Raw genomic sequence first — 19,973 nt, 5'->3', positions numbered from 1 at the left:
AAATGTTCAGAAATGGACTTTTCTGGCCACCGACAGCAATCAGCAATTATATATAAACTGAACAAAGGCAGATTTTTTTTCTAAGTTGATATGGTGCTGTCAACAAATACACCCTAATATCTTCCACACGTGGAGCTACAATATGTCCACCTGATGCATATATAGTTCCCAGTGCAAGCATTAGGTAAGAGTGGTGACAGTACATCACACAAATAACAGAGTTTATAGTTTTCTAATTAAAAATGAAAAAAAAAATCATAGAACATGGAAAAAAAAACAACTTAAAATCAAGAATGAAGAAAACCTTGGCAACAATCAAAAGCAGAAATTTTCATTCCAGAACTGATATCTTTTTCTGTGCCACGGTGAATATTTTATTGCCAAGGGGGAAAAGCGCCCATCCTCAAACAGTATGCTGTATGTGGAGCTATGAATTTATTTTCTACTGGTTAACAACACTGTGTCAGCTGTACATATTTACAGTCTTTTGTTTTTATTTTGATAGAGATATTTGTTAGTATGGCCCGTGTGTGAAATTTAGAGCGACATTTGACTAAGAATAGTAGTACTGTATGAACCTGAGAATTATTTCAACTTATTAATCTTTAAAAAAGAGTAAAGAGTTGAATATGACGTGTCGCCATGTCAAAAAGGTAAAAACACATCAAGTGCAGCTATCTCTAATATCAGTCGTTGTTTAAGCATCAGAAAAAGACGCATACATTTAGACCTTTAGACTGACTTTAAAATTTTATGTTACATTTCCTTTTTTTGTCATATGTACTTCTCCCTTTTGATCTTTGTTCAGGTATGTCATCACATGTTTTCTTGCTTGGCCCCATGAAGCGATGCCATTAGACTGACTTCTAGTAGCCAAGGGAAAGGCGAGTGATTAAAAGCCAAGTAACGCTGATGGTCCTCGTGAGCTTCTATAAAGCAGCGAGACGTTGATGGGAAGAGCCATTTATTCCCTTGCACTGAATTTGAACCTCTCTCTCGTCTTAAACTGGGCTTCCTACTTCTGTCATTCCTGTGAGTTGTGACCTCAAACCATAGACATTCGCCTTTTCACGAGTCAGCCTATGTGCCACCGGAGTAGCACCGGTCATCAATATTGCAGCACCTGTTGGGAGTGGTTCTTTCAAGATTGTATTCCTCAGGACGACGCCACCACGCATTAAAATATATATTATGTTTTCACAGAATATATAAAACCGTCCCCACAGTACATTAGATCAGTTTTGCCTTCCAGGAGGTCAGCACACAGAGTCACTAAGTAAACTGCAGGTAAGAATCAGGAAGCATTTTACCCACTTGCTGTGTTTTATTCCTGAGGGCATGTCAATAGTTTCCATCTCTGCAAATAACCCGAGATAAAACTTTTATTAGTGAGCTGCTCTAGTAAAAGGTTCTGGCATCTGCTCTTTAGTATTAAAACACAGTGAATACTGCTGTGTTTCTTCCTCACATGAATTGGCAGCGGTTTCCCCTGTTTCACATTGTCCTGGCAGTAACATGGACCCACATCCCCGTTGATGATTTGTTTAGCATCTAGTTTCCAAAGGCTTTACCTCTGCCAATGAAAACACACATCAACCGCCCACGGACTTGGGCACAAAAAGATGTTCACCTCTCAGCTTCAGTTGTGACACTATAAGGAGTGAATACAAATCAGCGTTTTTTTGGCACCAAGTCATACCTCCTCAGAGAGGTGATGTGCTCATCAGACAGGCCTCCATCTTTCTCATTAATGATGAACAGTTTGTCCTTCAGCTCTCCCGGTTGCACCGGAAAACTTTTGAGAAAAATGTCTAGGAGAACAATAGATTAGAAAAAGTCAACACACTCAGTGGTACATGAAAGCTTTTCTCTTGACAGATAGTCCTCTTATCCTGCGATGAAATGACTCAAAAAGCATTCTGAAGACAAAGGGTCCTTTGCTTAATTACTTTCTTCCAAATGCCTAAGGGAAATGAACAAATTTGCATTCTATCAAGTCAAAGCTGATGTGATTTTTTTTTTTATAGGAAATGCCTCTGCATAATTCAGTAGCTGTGAGAAGACTTCATTATGAGCATCAGCGTTTAGACATGTATGTAATATGAACAGTGAATTCTATAAAATACACTCACTTAAGCCAGTCTGACACACGGGCTCTGATTTGGCAATTTTAATTTAATATGTTATGAGGCTAAGTAACAGAAATCCTCGACTCTGAATGCTGATCATGTTGTTTAAGACATGTTGACTGAATAGTTTGATCGTCTGTTCACACATTTGCTCTCAACGGTAGAAAAGATCGGGTGGACTGTCCCGGGCTCTGTGGGGCCGGGCGGTGCTGCTGCACTGGGCCCCGGTCTGGATGGGCCTGGGCCCCCTTTCCCTGGCGGGTCGCAGAGAATGGGGGTGCCTACTGGGGTCAGTTTGGTAAAGTAAATCCGTTGGGCATCTTTCTTTGCCTTTAGACAATAATTCTGATGGCAAAAGAGCCAAACGGGACAGGCAAAAAAAAAAAAAAAAAAGATCGATACCACTCTCATGTTTGGCTGCTGGTATATGAAACTGCAACAGCAGTTTATCTTTAGAATAATGACTTGTTCTAAAATGTGCACACACGTCTACCTCTAACATTCACTTAATAGTGGATTGTATTTTGTTCTTTTAATATGTCTATCCATCTATCTTCTTCCGCTTATCTGGGGCCAGTTCGTGGGGGCAGCAGCCTAAACAGAGAAGCCCAGACCTTCCTCTCCCCAGCCACCTCATCCAGCTTGTCCAGGGGAACACCAAGGCGTTCCCAGGCCAGCCGAGAGATATAATCTCTCCAGCATGTCCTGGGTCTGCCCCAGGGCCTCCTTCTGATGGGACATGCCCGGAACACCTCATCCAGGAGGCACCCAAGAGGCATCCTTGTCAGATGCGCGAACCCCCTCAACTGGCTCCTTTTGATGTGAAGGAGCAGCATATCTCTAAGGGAGACGCCAACCACCCTTTGGAGGAAGCTCATTTCCGCCACTTGTATCTGCGATCTTGTTGTTTCGGTCGCTACCCACAGCTCGTGACCATAGGTCCCTCACCTAGGGACGTAGATTGACCAGTAAATTGAGAGCTTTGCTTTTACACTCAGCTCTCTCTTCACCACAACACACCGGTACAGCGTCCGCATCACTGTGGCCGCTGCACCAATCCGTCTGTCGATCTCCCTCTCCCTTCTTCTGTCACTAATGAACACGACCCCGAGATACTTAAACTCTTCCAATCAGGGCAAGAACTCGTCCCTGACCCGGAGTGGGCACTCCACTCTTTTCTGGCTGAGGACCATTGCCTCAGATTTGGAGGCGCTGATTCTCATTCCCACAGCTTCACTCAGCTGTGAACCGTTTCAAGGCGAGCTGGAGGCCATCACCCAATGAAGCTAACAAAACCACATCATTCATGAAAAGCAGAAATGAGATTCTGAGACCATCCAAGTGAAAGTCTTCCACCACTTGGCTACACCTAGAAATTCTGTCCATAAAATTAGGAACAGAATCGGTGACAAAGGGCAGCCCTGGCGGAGCCCATGACCCACCAGGAACGAGTCCGACTTATTGCCGGCTATGCGGACCAAGCTCTTGCAACGGTTGTATAAGGATTTAATGGCCCGTAGCAATGGGCCAGACACCCCATACTCCCGGAGCACCCCCCACAGGACCCCCCGAGGGACATGGTCGAATGCCCTCTCCAAGTCCACAAAACAATGTTTAAAAAATAACAAATTAAAGCAATAATTGAAAAGTTGAAAAGCCTCCCTTGTTATGCTTGTAGAGAGCTAGGCTAGCTCTTCAACTGCCTCCAGCATGTAGCCAGTCGTAGGATAAGCTAGACCGCTGCTTGCAGGCATACGATGTAACTAGTGTCAATCTTATGTAACTCTAAACAACTGTCCATAAAAAGGGTGACTTTCAACATTTGCAGTCCGAAGTAGTAGTTGAACTGCTGAATCCAAACCATCAAACTGATTAAAAATGGGCTCATCATGTTAAATGAGGAGCACTGAGGTACAAAGCTGTAATCATCACGTCTCTAAATCCTTGACATTAAAGACTTGAGACAGTAATTCCCTTACCAGGACCAACAGAGGACGAATCATAACATCAAACATCCAAAACAATTTTGAAGAACTACTAGTCTCCTCGTGAGTAAGGGTTAGGCTGTCTCATCTAGCCTGAAACACACACACACACACACAAGTGCAAATTAAGCCCTTTGTTGGCTGGCACTCAGACAAACTGGGCAATGCCCTGGCAAATTAGAGTATGGAGATGGAGAGTGTTTCCCATCGGGTGCATGAAGCCACAGGTGTACTTTTAATTAGGAGTGCGACATTTTCAGTCATTAAATAGGCAGCATGCAGTGGGGCTCTCAAGGTAAATAACCATATGAGTCGGACACACAATCTAAACAGAACTGCACTTTGATCATACAAATCCGCAATGGATCTCATCTAATTATGGAACTGTATAGCTCTATCACATTAATTCAGTACAATTTTGAGGTACTTTGAGTATCTCCATTTAGTGCTACTTTCTGCTTCTACGCCATTTCATATGGCACTTTTTACTCCTCTTCTGTTATCTGACCAGGTATCTGGTAGCTTTATTGTTTATAGTTAATATTATTTTTTAACAAATATTCACTTGAAGCAAAATGTGCGCATAACAAAGCAGTTTCACATTATTTTCACCATTCAGCCAACAATCCCTCAAGTCAATGGATTCAGTTCAGTTCAGCTTTATTTATATAGTACCAAATCACAACAATAGTCACCTCAAGGGGGTTTATAGTGTAAGGAAAATAACCTGCTATAATACAGTGGCAACTCCTTGTGAGCAAGAGATAGTGGGAAGGAAGAACTCCTTCTTAACAGGAAGGAGGTGGTCACTTGCCGCAAGACACACAGACACACTGTGGAAGAGAGCCATTTACTAACAACTAACAATTGAATGCAGAGTGGTACACAAACACATTGCAGCAAGAATAAGGGAGGACTCTGAGTCACCTGATCTAGACCTGAAAGCTTTAAGGCTAGAGAGGGTGTCTGTCTCCCAAAACCAAACTGGGAGCTGGTTCCACAGAGCAGAGGCCTGAAAGCTGAAGGCTCCTGATTCAGCCCAAATCAGTGCTTAGACTAGGAGCAACTGGGCAACACACTACAAAGAGTACTGATACATTTACCTAAGGAAAGCTGTGGGTCCATCTTTCACATCAAAAACAACACTTGACCTGGGAATAAACCATTCTGTATGATAACATTCAGAATCTTTTATAATTTATTTAAACATTGTGCTGGCATCCAGAGAGGAGTCACGGCTATTAGCGTTTAGAAATTCCTAACACATATTCACAGACAAACCTTGCATCAGCGTCCTTCATGTGCTCTAAAGATAGTTTTCAAAAGAATGCAAAAAAAATCAATATGAGCTGCAATCTTGCTGTGAAGGGTCTACTGAATTTCTGTAGAGTACTTAAATGCAGTGCACAAGTACACAGATCAATGCAGCATTGTTCTATGCACACTTGATGCAGCTGATGTTCCGGCTTGCCCATAAGGATCATGCTGATTACCATATTAAACCCCTCAAAAACACAAAACAATAGTAACACAACTGCTCAAGCTGTCTAGTTCCATCTGCCTCAGTGCGTAACTGCACTGTTTTTAAAGACACTGTGGATACAGTAAGGGAGCCAATGTATGTCTGATGCTAATTATCACTTCTGGGTTTGTTAATTAATTATTGATCACATATCTGTGATGTTATTATATTGAGGTGGAGTCTCACTGTCTACTGAGGTGAGGTGTTCCTGGCTTTGTAAAAAGAAAGTGAGACTTTGCATGCACACTGGCTCCCAGTTTAATGGGATCAGATGAATAAATAGTGTGGCGAAAAATGAGATATGAGACGAATAAACAGCATGAATTTAGGCAGGTGATAAGCATGCAAACAAGAGCGGGAGGGGCATGTCGCTTATGTGTGCATGTGTGTCGGGGGCGGCAGGGACGGGTGCTATGGGATAGAGAGGGACAGAAGGAAAGAGGAGTCTGATTCCCAAATTATTCCGTTTTATGTATCTGGGTGGAGATCATGTGTTTTTAAACAGGCAGAAATCACCTCTGGACTAAGTCTGTTCTAAATTACAAAAACAAAACTCAGTGTTTAAAATTTGCCTCAAAGTCAGATACAAAATGCAGCAGTGCAGCAAAGGTAATTAACCATTACTTCTCAAGATGCTCTTTCTTCGGTATTAGCATTTTATGTTACTCATATATCACTGCAGTTCAGATGTTAGGCTTACACAATACAATAATTTAAATGCATTGATATAGATCCAAAGTGTCAAATTTGGCTCCACCGTGGCCCACTGCGACCATAAAATACTATTTACAGATGAGCCACAACATCCAGTGTTGTGAGATGAAGCCAAAGCCAAGTCATAAAACTGAAACCAAAGTTACAGCACAAAAAATGATGTTTTGCAGTTACATAAACACGTTTATTCTTACATTTCATTTACCAAATAAAAATTGGTGATTTTTTTTAAGTCACCCTTTAGAATTTTATAAAGGTTAAAATTTTGCACAATCAGCAACTAAATGCATTTAGCCCAGATGACCTGCTGAAGTTCAAACTGAGCTTCAGAGTGGGGATAAAAGGTGATTTAAGTGACTTTAAATATGGCATAGCTGTTGGAGAATGGTCTGAAAAGCAGGAAATATCCAGTGAGCAGCAGTTATCAAGGAGAAAATACCTTGTTCCTGCTAGAGGTCAGAGGAAAATGGCCAGAGTGCTTTGAGCTGTTAAAAAGGCAACAGTAACTAAAATAACCACTCGGTACAACATAAATATGCAGAAGAGCATCCTTGAACAAACAACACGTCGAACCTTGAAGCAGATGGGCTACAACAGCACAAGACCACACCAGTCAGCTAAGAACAGGGAACAGAGGTTACAGCTAACATAGACTCACCTAAACCGGACAAAATAAGATGCCTGGGAAGGTTTGAATTTTGTGTAAACGGCAGGAAATCTTGGATCCATTGACTTAAGCATGCAGACTGAAGCAGTCAGGGATCGAACCACCAACCTTCCAATTACTAGATTATAGAATCGAAAGTTAGGCTGTTAGTGGCAGTGTAATAGTGTGGGAGACATTTTCTTAGCACACTCTGGACTCTTTAGTACCAACCAAGAAATGTTTAACCACCACACTAGGAATGTTGCTGATCATGCCCATTCCTTTATGGTAACATGTACCTATCTTCCAATGTCTGCTTCCAGCAAGATGATACACGTTACCAAGCTTAGATAACATCAAACTGGTTTCTTGAGCATGGCAGTGAGTTCACTGCATTCAAATGCTGTCTACAGTTGCCAGATCTCAGTCTGATAGAGCACTTCATGATGTGATGGATCACATTATCGATGTGCAGCTGACAAACCTGCAGCCACTGTGTGATGCTATCATGTAAATATGGGCCAAAATGTCTGAGGAATGTTTCCAGCAACCTTGTCGAATCTATGCAGATCTTCAGGTAACGGGAAGTCCAACCCTAATAATGTGCATCTAATAAAGTTTCATAGTGTATTTACTGAACTGTACCTCTCAACTGTTTTTCAGGTAATTATGTGGGGCATCTCTGCTTAAACTGCACAGAAAATAGAGGGATTGATAGATCAGTGGTTACCATACTGGCTACCAGTGATGGGAATAATGGCATTAAAATAAACGACATTACATTTTTCAGTAATGGGTAATCTAACTAATTACTTTTTCTATTATTACAATGCCGTTATCTTTACACATGACTATTTTTTAGCACACAATGGGTTGAAGCTGTCTTCCTCCTACTGGGAGCTGGGGGGGGGGAACAATTGCATGAGTGCTGCTGATGAAGTGAAGTAGTCATGGTAAACCAACCAGAGGTAGACTTGGGCGAGTGTTCACATACAAACATATACAGACAGAGGCACAGTCATGGAGATCCCAGTTAATTCAAATTTAGCATTTTTTTAAGTGGAAGTCCAGACATTATTTTTCTCTCAAAGAGAGAAACGTCAAGAATCTCTATGTGAAATGGGATTTATGTCCTGGAACAAAATGCTTTTCCACATCAGCTGTAAGCAATTCGACTACTTTTGTTGCACCTCTCAATGTCAAAGCTGCAACAAAGCTGGTCACCAATAACGACGGTGTTGATGCTAGCAGGCGCAGACCAAACCCAGGTGAGGCTATCGTGAGCTCAGCAAATAACAGAAATGGAGCGACGCCATCTAACAGTCTAAGCTTGGTTTCTCTTCTCCGCAAACATCTGTAGCACAGACTGAGTTAAAAAGACTGATGCTGCCTTTGTCAACAGTCTAGTCAAATTTCTTTAAGTCTCTTATTGCCAAGATACCGGCCAAGGAGGGGTAGGCCCACCAAGCAGAAAGACTTTTTCCAAATACGTAGATACCCAGTACTTTAGTGTTTAGTGTTTGCTGTTAGTTCCTTCGACTAAAGGGCCCATTTATTTAATTATATATTCAGTTTTATAATAAACAATTGAATATGCACTTTAGTATTTTCAAGTATATTTACTAATTTATATTTTAGTATTTTACTTAAGATGGGATCAAAATTATTTTCCATATTTAAACTTTTTTTAAAGTTACTTTTCCTGGTAATTAGTTACTTTTATAATATTGTAACTCATTTGTAACAAGTTACTTTTTGGAAGAAGTAACAGGCAACTATAACTAATTACTTTTTCAAAGTAGCTTGACCAAAACTGATTAGCACTAATTAGCAGGTATCTGTGTCTATCTTACAGACAAGCTTGCTATAGTTAGCATTTCACTCTCCTCTCCATATGTGCTCACTTCTGGTGACAGTTTCAAATCAAGGCTTCACAAACCAATATGCAACATCATGAAGGCTACAGCAGTCTTTCATATAGATTCTACACTTATACATAGTTGTGTTAATAACTATAATCCAGTAACAGAAAACTAAAACACACATGCACAACCACTTTTCTTTCCTGGGAATATACTTATCGCCTTTCACTTAAGTGACATTTTGAACTTTTTAATTTTTTGTATTAAAAATGACACTTTCAATAGTGGTATTAATAGGACCAAATAAATAGGAACTGAAAGGAAGATGCTTTTCCTTGTTCTTCAAATGTTTTTAAAGCTAGCAGCAAAAAGATGCATGGCCTTGAGTTGCCTTCGGGCTCTCATCTCTCAGCTCCTGCGCCTGACAGAATCAAAGTTTCCAGGTCAGGGAGGAGCCCTTGATACAGTATTCTGTATCAAGGCAGGAAATCACTGCCGTTGTCGCTCAGATCCCCTATCCATATTTTATGAATATGTGAACTCTAATTATGTTGCCAGTCTGCACATTCATGCTGATTCCATTTAGCAGCCCACCACCACATCTGTATCGGTTCACGGTAACTGTGCTACTCGGAGGACCTGTGAGAGGAAGCTTCTGAAATGTTCTCCCCTGGCATGGCTCTTGAAATATACAAGCCACATACCCTCAGTTAATCAAAAGTGAAAGGCCATTAGATGAGAAATAGAATATGTTCCAGTCCACAATCACTCTGCAGAGTCCATGGACAGTCATGTCACTGCTGGATTGGTGACATACTGCCCCCTGCAGACACAAATACAAATCATATATGTGCTTTGCACAAAATGTGTCTCAACTATTGTTTGAAGAGAGAATACTGGCAGCATTTTTAACCCTGAAAGAAAGTTGTCAGGTCAGCTTTCTCTTAACTGGGCATAAAAATCGAATTTATTAAAAATTCAAAGGACCTCCTGACAATAATGCTGTTTCTGCAGAGAAGCTGCTCTCTCTGTGTAGTGCTTCCCTCTGGTGGTTGTGTAAACACATGTTCTCATTTCTAATTCACTGGAGAAATAAGCTCCTTTATTTGACTTAATCCGGAAGAATGGCTTTTCATTACAGCTTGGAAATTATACTTATTATTTTGCAGAGGAAATCTAATCTTCTTCTTAAAATGCTGAAAATTATATGTTTCTGTTGGCAATATTTATGAGCAGCTTCACGTCAAAAGTCATAGACATATTTATTGTACTCACTGAAGTTGTGTGCAATCTTCTGGTTCAGCATAATATGCTGGGTATTATTTGGCTCAACGACACCAAATGTCCGAAGATCTTTAACAGCAAATTGCTTGTGTAAGAGTGATGTGTCGATTTCAATCCTCCCCATGCGTTCCTGTATCCAGAACGATTTTGCAATCTGCCAACAAACAAATGAATTCAGTACTGCAACAATTTAATTTTATGAGGAAATCAATGTTAATATTACAAAAGAACAGCACTTGAAAGAAATAACTGACAGACAAAACAAAGAACAATTCGCAGCAATAATGAAGAAAAAAACAAGCTGAAACTGACCTTTCTGTTTTTGCCGAAACAATAAAACATGTCATTTAAATATGAAAGACTCACACTAATGGGAGCCTTTGTAAGTGCTATACTTGGCTCTGAAAATATGATAATTCAATGACTTGTAATGAATGGAGACAGTTTTACCTTGTCTGGGCCAATAAGATCCCAGTGGAAAACCTTGGTGCATGCTTTTTTTGAATTTAGGTTGAGGGGTAAAGGTGGAGGAGCTGGGATGCTTCGGGGGGGAGGCCCTGCCTCTTGGGCAGGAGACTCTGGGACTGCGGGAGGGGGCTGAAGGATAGCACGGAGACTGTATGGAGGGGAGGTGGGAGATGTCGGACTGGGAGAGGGCAGTGATGAGACCTGAGGTGGGATTATTTGGGGAGAATTCCTCCTGCGAGGTTTAGGAATAGGCTTTGTGTGATCAGCTGGTGGATGGGTTTGCTGAGCTGATAAATTATCTCCATCACTCAGGGGTGGATCTACATTTTTATTATCAGCTGGAGGATAAGTGATGCTGCCAGCACCGAATTCACCACTGGACTCGAGATCTGTATCGTTGTCCTCTGTGTCTTCGGTTATGCTCACTTGTCGAAAGGACTTTTGTTCCATGAACATCTTGGACTTCCTTTTCCACTCTGAACACAGTTTGTCAATAGCTTTGACCCATGCATCCCGTTCCTGTTGCACAGTCCCCAGGGCAACTGTTTCATCTGGCACCTTGAACCTGCAATAAATAAGCAAAACCTAACTAGCATTTCTTATTTAGATGACAAAAGTGTGGTAATTAACAGTCCCAGACTCCATCCATCCATCCATTCGCTTCCGCTTATCCTTTTAATTAATTAACAAAGCGCTTTACAATTCCATTATTCATTCACTCTCACATACTGGTGGAGGCAGCTACAGTTGTAACCACAGCTGCTCTGGGGCAGACTGACAGAAGTGAGGCTGCCATATCGTGCCATCGGGATCGAACCGGCAACCTTCCGGTTACAGATGCGCTTCCCAACCCCCAGCGCCACAGTCGCCCCACAAACAAATACAGCTGGTGTGACAGAGTTCATTAGCTGCTTGCTTTTGTTATATTTCCACATCTTAATAAAACTCACTCACTGGTACTCATTTTTGTGGGTGATTAGACTGAAAGTGTCAGAGTCGTTACATTTCTGCACTCTGGTGTCACCGTCTGACAGGTGAATCACAGTGGAAACAGGCACCGAGAGTGTCATCTCCCCATCCCTCAACGGGACCAGCGTTAGTTGTCCTGGATGGAGCCGGGCCTCGTATCTGGAATAAAATGGAGGAGTCATGTTTAGTGTAAGCTTTAGATATATCATAATGTATGCAATTTACCGGTGTCTACTGTTTTGGAAGAAATAGAAATGTAAAAAATATAAAACAGCAGCTAGAAATATAAAATACCCAGCCTGGATGTATTCTAAGATAAGCTCATCTGCCTACTACTTCACTGCTAATACCTTCTAGTAATGGGTCAAGTATGAAGAAACATAGAGGAGGAGCCAGTTGTAGGCTCAAATCCAGGAAAGGTTCAGTTAGAGGAACTTTTCTAACTGAAGATAACAGATAAGAGGCTTTCGAGAAAAGAAGCGAGTTAATGTAACACCTGGCTCAAAGATTGTATCAATTTTCCATCAGCAATCAAAATGAAAGCATTTTTCAGGAATGTACTTAAAACTGCTCTCTGGTAATGAATATGTTCTCCTTATTCCTAGATTAATTGAATGCGCTGACTCTGGCACAAAAGGATTCGTTTTTCATTCCTCTGCTGTAGGGCAGAGGAAGGCAATTGCAAATATGATTTTGATTAAACTTTATTTACATATGCAGTGATCCAACGTTCTTGGGCAATGGGGAATGGAGGATTGTGGACTAGAATTGGTTGGATAAACATTTCGGGGTTCAGAAATACTGTAATCATTTTGTATGACTGTAAAACTGAAATAAAACTCAAGTAAACTTAAGAAACTCAAAACTATCCTAGAATTAGCTTGTAGCATGAGCTACAAGGATTCAAAGTTTATTAAAAGGGATCAATTATGCAGTACATTGATTTTATTCCATAAAATAAAGTGGTGGGGCGTGGCCTGTGGTGCCGCTGTAGGGGAGGCGGACGCACCTGAGCAGCATCTGCAATCACGCCTCGCCACACATATACAGTTATGTCCATAACTTTGACAATGACACATAGTGTACTTATACAAAGTCCCCCTCTTTTGAAGGCTCAAAGGTACTTGTCCAAACTCACATAATTATTATTATGAGGATTTTTTAAATACTTGAATGAAAATTCTTTGGAGTCAATTGGAGCCCATGAACATCGTTAAACGCTGGGTTTCCACTTGAGATGCTTCAGGCACCATCAACTGAGGCTTCTACACTAGTAGCCGTCAAATATTACTGACAAATAACTTCTCATGACTAACAAAACTGTCAAAACTGTCCTGTGGCTGTTTTGTGAGAGCAATGCTTCAATAATAAGCGGACATACATACTTCATCCATTTAAATGATGCCAAGCCTCCTCTGTGCAGCAACAACATCCCTTCTCGAATGCTCTGTGGTGCCTGAGATTGCTCTTGGGATTCTGCATTTTCTTCTCCATGATCATTGTATATGTTATTATAAATTATCTTATTGACAAGCTCCATCATCTGCTCGAAAGAGAGAATCACGAGAATGAAAAGAGTCACTGTGAAACCATCAATGAATGATATGAAATGGTATAAAAGTAAAAGCAAGGCTGTTTTGCATTTATTTTTATAGCTTAAGTGTTTGCAATCAAGAGTCTAAATTCAAAGAGCAATAATCACATCTCAGTAAATCTCAGCAGAAATTGCCTCGGTGAAACAATCTTATTGTCACCTTATGTTTATCCTCCAGCGACGTGGCCTCCAATTCATAATCATGATGTCTTTTAAAGGAAATAGAGTACCTGGAACCCTCTCCATCATCACAACTCTTGACAATAGAGAAGGGAAGTTGCCGCTTAACGATTCCTTTCTCTATGCTGCACACCATTTTGGTCCTGAAATCAATCTGGATGTTCACAATGTGAGTGATTAAATGAGCATGTCTGAAGTGTGCACTGTGTGGCATTAAAACATTTATTACTGCCTCGCTTTGGTGATTAATCTGCTTTCAGTAATGTACCATCGTGATGTAAAAAATCTAATTTGGTCATTACATTAGATTACACAAATCGACAAGTACAATTCCCATCAGCCCAGCCTGACTTTATCTTTAGTGCTAGTTAGCAATGCTAACATTTTTGTGTGTGAAAGAGAGAATCTGGAACTTGCAGAATCCTCGGCCTCTACATTTATATGGATTGCCTGTTAAATTTTTTACTACTGCACTCTGCCAGAGGAGCTTTGCATGTTTCAAAGAGTAAAATAATCCTTCTTCATCTTGTACCTGTACCTTCTTCAGCCCCTGTTCTCCTTAAGCCCCCCCTTAAAGATTCCTTCTCTGGTGCCTTGCAACAACAGGTGGGTGGAGTACAGCCAGAGCACGCAGCTGACCATGTTAAGGGTTGCTCTGTCACCTCAGAGAGCTAAGAGCAGCCTGAAGCCTGAGGTCATGGTCTACATTCCTGTTTCATTTGTTATGCAATTGGATGCCTACAGCGAGTTTTTTGCTTTTGTTTTGAACTCACCTGTAAAACCCGTTTCTGCCACCTGTAGCGGCCATGCTTGTAAACGCTAAAGTTGTACTGAGATTCTAGTTCCTGCAAAAACAACCAATAAACAACATTACATATATGAATACTTAGAGGGAAATCACCACTTAAGGACAATGTAGAACCACTAGATTACACTATACTGGATTACACAAGGACACTGCATTATTGTTTCTTCCTAAACCCTTGGACTACCTTCCACAAAATTGTGTTTGAACTGATCCAGCAGGCTTTGCAGCTTATTAGCAAAACAACGTTTATAAATAGCAGAAGAAGATGCAGTACTATATTTTTTAAAGTCAGGTTAACTCCAGCATCAGACTTTTAAAGCCATCTGCAAAGTTTCTGGTGGTATATCTACATATAAATTACATTCCTTTACCTGTGTCTGTCGCATGTTGGTTATTTGCAGGGACATGTCGACTATAACAGTTTAGTTAGTTAGTTAGATCAGTAGCTTAAGGGCTGGTGTTTATAATTTGATTCTTACATGGAATATTGTTCGTTCTGTTGTCCACTCATACGGTATTATCCAGGAAGAAGAGACATTAGAGGGTGAATTAGACATTAGACAGTCCATTTTGGGTTTGCTTTTAAACCATATCTGGCTGTCTTGAATGGATCGTTTACTTCTTGTAATATTTGTGAGAATTTAAGCTTTATCTGTGCTATTAAAAAAACCACTTATGAAATTATACACTTAATATAAACGGAGCAACAACCTGGAAAGTTTACTTTAAATTCCCAACTGACTGTCATTTTTCTTTAGCTTTAACTACGACACACTCCACTTAATCCCCCACTCATCTGGAACTGTTTAGTGTTGAGCACATGAAATAAAACTACACATATCTACGTATAGTGAATATTTAAACACTTTCAGGGAAAACTGAAAACCTGCAGGTTTCACTCTCCATCTCGTCACATACTGGTGGTCTGGACACATGGGGAACCCCAGATCCTGTTTACGGTATCTTGTGTTTCACATGACTCATAATACAAAACAATGCAAATTCTATCCACAAGATCCCTTTTTTTTCTTCTTTCTTTTTAATTTTTTGAGTTTTCAACATTGAAACCACACCCATGTCACACTCAAACTGAAGTCACCATGAAAATCGTGTACCTGCTTAGGAAAAATGAGGGTTACCTTGTCATCTGTCATCTTCTGTTCTCTGTCCATCCTTGCCTGCTGCAGAGCGTCATCGATTGATAACTGTCCACTCTTCACCTTGTTCAGGATGTCTAGTTGCATCTCATTGCTCAACTGAAAACATAAAAATGTAAATAGATGAAGACTTTATCTTTGTCTGGTTGATTTTCTTTCCTTTTTCACCCACATTTCAAAGGTCATCCCAATCTCAAAACAAGCATTCTGTGTGTGATTTATTTCTTCATATTTTAAAAAAGTGACAATATTGAAAAACCACAGAAAAATAAATTATTTAATATCACAGCAAAGAGCTGTCACGCTCTCACCATAAGCACTATCCACAGGTGCACTGCTTAAGTTTTCCTTTAGATTTTCATAAAGATGGCACTGATTTCTCAGCATCGCAGTATGAGCAATGCCAACATCTGTCTGTCTAACCACACTGATAAGCCATTGTGTTGTAACATTATCAGAAACCATTTAAAAGGTCTATTCCAGGAACATACTTTCACACTTCTGAGTAATGTCTGCTCCTATCTTTGGGAAATTTCTATCAAAAAGGAAGTCAAGTAAAATTGAGGAAGTAAAATGCTAAAGAGACACTGGTGTGCTAAAACAGAGAATTGTCTGCTCTTGCTGTGGACCTGCACATGTGACGTTAGTGAAAGCAAGGCAGCTATTCTGTAGAATCACTATTACAGTAAAGCTGTTGTTATTTAATGACTCATCTGCAGAAAGAGCTTGGCACTTCCTTAATTCATAAGCTGATTCTTACCTGTGGCATGCCCCCAGTGTACTTCTCCATCCTGGGTGGGTTGTCTTTTCTCTTTGATCCTAAAGTTGGCATCCTAGCTGGTTTAGATTATCTACAAAATGCTACACAGTTTCTCACTTCAGCAAGACGTTTCTCCGTTACTGCAAATATAGATTCACAGTATTGTGTCTTGTTTTGTTTGTCATGCAGCCTAAACAGAGGTATACTTGACGACTGCGGGAAAAAAAGAAATGTGCTATGATTTGTAGGATTCCTTCTACCACCGCCCACTTTCAACGCAGGCTAAATTTGTTCCTGCTTAGGTTGTTTAGCCACACCTACAGCAGCCAGCGCAAAGACTTTATCTCCAAATAGCATACATTTCCAGGCAGGTTACATGTCTTAACTGGCAGGACATGGTTTTACCTCTTCTGTTGTTTTTTCTATCCATTGGAGAGTGCGAGGGAACCCATAATTTTGAGTGTTCATATGAAATGCAATAAAAGTACTAAAAATGTATCTCCTTTTTTCAAAGAAAGAATTACTTTGTTTGAATTATTATAGCATAGGTTTGAAAATATGTATTCATTAATTTAAAAGTTAAAATATTATGAGATGTACAGGATTTAAAACTTTACAGTTCCAAATCACACAGTGCAAAGACTGTAAACATCTGGTTGGGATTCATAGTGTGAGGTGTTTTTCCTGCATAGGTTTGTACACATGTCTTTATGTACACATGTCTTTATGTACACATGTTCATTGAGTACATGATTATTGTGTTTTTTGCACTGCATACATTATACTGTAGTTTTAAAAGCTAACTTTGAGTACTGTTTATTTGCTGTGTACATCAATTTTATGTCATTTTGTACCATTTTCTTTTTGTAGTTCCTTTTCATAGAGATTGCATCTGAGAAGTTCCTTTTTTTATTGTTTTAATCTTCATAAATCTATTGCTATGCTTTTTTGGTGTCGTTTTTTTCCATCCATTGTTCATCCAGTTTCCTCCTTTTATCCAGTTCAGGGTCACAGGGAGGGGACTGGAGTCGGTCTCAGCTATCACAGGGTGAAAGGCAGGTGCACTTGTCATGGCCCTGGCCATAATGTGTCTTGGTGGCTGTTTCTTGTTCTGTGTCTTTAAGTCTCTGCAGGTCCCTGATTGGATTAGCTGATGGCTGCTAATTGGTCCCCTATTCATGTGGTTGCTTTCAAAATCCCTCAACAGCAGTTGTCCCAGGGCAGCAACTGACAGCAGCAGACCTGACCCTGGCCTCAAAACTCTGTGATATTTGTGATTCTCGTGACCTATCGAGCTTGTATATAGTGTGTAAATCAGCCTTCTCTTGTAAATAGTCACTGAAGCCGAAGGGGTGAGCTGCCTTGTTGTTTTCTGTATTGTTTCCTCCTGTTTATTCAGTTAGGTGTGGCATTTGTCTTTTGTTTGTTCTTTTCATCACGTAGGGTTTAGGTAGCACCTCCTTTACTGATTAAGCTGGTTTTGTTTGTTATGTTGGCCTTTGTTCACCCCGGAGTCACGCTTCAGTTTAAACAATAAACCACTGTTCACTAAGAAATCGTTTCTCCTCTGTGTATGGTTTTGGGGACCAGGGCGGGGTCAATCTTTTCAACTCTTATGTTATGTTCCTGTACCCCTAGACTGGGGCGTAACAGCACCCTGGAGAGGTCACCAATCTGTCACAGGATAAACATACAGAGTTAGACAGCTATCTCACATTCATACCCTGAGACCATAAGCCTAACTTCATGCATGCACCTTTTTTTCTGACCATGAAATGATCAGAAATAATGTAATAAAGTTATTGTATTGTATGTATTGTGTACAAATTACTTATCTGAGAGCTAGTGTACAATAGAGTTATTTTACTGCATATTTACTTTTTTAATTGATAGCTGAAAGTATACTCACACTAAAAAAAACTGTAAGTAATGAAGTTCATCTCATCGACTTTATCTACAACAAAGTTTTATGAAGAAAATCCATTATAGTCAGTTTAGGAGAGGAAAAAAAGCTTCAAAACAGATAAATGGATAAATGGCAAAATAGATAAGACAGTATCTAGACCTTCATCACTTCACCAGTGAAACAGGCTATTTAGAATACAGAACATGATTAGTTTGCGCAAGTACAGGGATTTTTTCTAGGCACACAAATCCCCGTGCATTTAAATAGGAAAAAAGGGGGCAACGCCTTCATGTTATAGTATCTTAAAGTATAATTCATGAGAAGTACTTTTTTGCTATGGATAGATATTCTGTGATTAGTAAATCTGAAATCTGTGAAACGAGTTAGCTAAATGGGGTAAAAAAAAAAAAAAAAAAAAAAAAAAAAAAAAAAAGAAGAAGAAGAAGAAGAAGAAGAAGAAAAGTACCTTTCAAAAAATTCCAGATTTAGTTTTGTTAATGTTAATCTGTTCATATTCCTCAGAAATTTACAGGACAGTGGTGACATTTTTAAAATGGGAACAAAGCAGGACACTGAAAGGGAATCTGTACTGGAATTTCCAAAAACCGCAGTGCTGTGACGTGGTGACGTCGCAATGATTTTTGGCTGCTTACGGTACCTGTACCGTAATTGCAAGAGTATAGCGCAACAGAATGTAACACCTGCTGCTGTTTCATTCGATTTGGCGAAGAAGCAGCTCGCGTTGGTCATAGATATTTTAAAAACGTTACATATAAATATTTTACATCTATATATAAGAGAAAAGCAGCCTTTTAAGACAAACAATGTTCAACAGCAGCTGCATTGGGGAAAGCCCGCTCACGAAACTCTTATAGGGAAATCCCTGGTGGTGGTGTGGTGGGTTTAAGAAACTATCACAGAGTAGGTGTGGTCAAAAACGAACAAAACAACAAAAGTCATTGTACTTTCCACTTTTGTTAGATAAATATAAAGTGCTTAAAGTCCATTAATAATCATTATTATTTCCTTACAATAATAATCTCATCATTTCAAAATACTGCATGACTACTATGAGTAAAACAGTACCATACATGTGGCTTATATGTATATATAACATAACACATGCATCATATGTATAACATATAAAGAGTGTTTGAGCTTCAACGTGCCGATTATTAATATTCAGAATGTGATAGAAGTCTGTTTTTGTATTCACCTGGAGTGGAAAGTGTCCTGGAAATCACCGAAAATCTGAGGTGCTCATCTGAAAGTACTGTTATTACGTTGTGTGAAACAGTTGTAAGGACATTGCACATGCCAACATCAGGACAGGAAGTCATATATGAGACATCAATACTTTTTTTTTTTAAATTATTGCATTTTTGAAAGATTTATAGAATACAGATCTTTCAATAAAAATGTACATGTTTTTTTTTCCACTTTGTGCTACCTAAAATAAAGCTTTAATAAAGACTGGTGGAGTGGTGTTCCTATAACAACCTGGACCTTAACATCTCAAAAAAAGAAAGAAAAAAAAGATGGTAATTCACTTCAAAATATCAAGGTGTGTCTGCTATCTGTAAACATGGTGGGCAAATTGAGAGATTTAAGTGCAACATGTTTCTCGCATCACACCTCTGATATCACCTCATCAAAAAAACATCTCCCATTAGGTAAAAAAAAAGGCCGAGCAGAAACTCTTCTTCCTGGGAATTCTCAAACAGGACCACCTCCCTGCAACAACTGATAATTAGTAGCCATCATCACAGTGGTTGTAGAGCAGAAACCTGGAATGATCTGCAGAGGGTAGTAAAAGCAGACGAGTGTGTCATCTACCACTTCTGATTGACCAAACCTTGGCACCGCACTGAGAGCCAGGGCAGGAATGCAACCCACCCTAAATGCTGGAAGATTCAAAGCTATAAAATGCAGACCAAAACAAATTCAAATCAAATTCAAATTCAAATTCAAATTCAAATTTTATTTGTC

General features: G+C 39.8%; 1 protein-coding gene across 2 annotated transcripts in view; it reads right to left on the bottom strand.

The window, feature by feature from the left end:
- The window catches only part of LOC308407877 (uncharacterized protein), a 50,229-nt gene extending 33,845 nt beyond the window's left edge, over nt 1-16,384 (bottom strand). Inside the window, exons 1-9 of one of the 2 annotated variants that reach the window (XR_013973737.1) lie at nt 16,079-16,384; nt 15,301-15,417; nt 14,127-14,198; nt 13,334-13,507; nt 12,965-13,122; nt 11,565-11,738; nt 10,593-11,175; nt 10,134-10,296; nt 1,700-1,811 (exon numbers count right to left, since the gene is read on the bottom strand). Coding sequence is in view for 1 of the 2 variants with exons in the window: in XM_080899816.1 (XP_080755942.1) it covers nt 1,700-1,811; nt 10,134-10,296; nt 10,593-11,175; nt 11,565-11,738; nt 12,965-13,122; nt 13,334-13,507; nt 14,127-14,198; nt 15,301-15,417; nt 16,079-16,150 (1,625 nt within the window). In the remaining variant the exon portion in view is untranslated. The remainder of the gene's footprint in view (nt 1-1,699; nt 1,812-10,133; nt 10,297-10,592; nt 11,176-11,564; nt 11,739-12,964; nt 13,123-13,333; nt 13,508-14,126; nt 14,199-15,300; nt 15,418-16,078) is intronic. The other variant, XM_080899816.1, reaches the window with a different exon arrangement.
- Between the last annotated feature and the right edge of the window lie 3,589 nt (nt 16,385-19,973).

The sequence above is a fragment of the Rhamphochromis sp. 'chilingali' genome (assembly GCF_963969265.1).
Source record: "Rhamphochromis sp. 'chilingali' genome assembly, chromosome: 12".
Taxonomy (NCBI): domain Eukaryota; kingdom Metazoa; phylum Chordata; class Actinopteri; order Cichliformes; family Cichlidae; genus Rhamphochromis; species Rhamphochromis sp. 'chilingali'.
The sequence above is the reverse complement of the archived record's forward strand: the minus strand, read 5'-3'. Positions and strand labels throughout refer to the sequence as shown.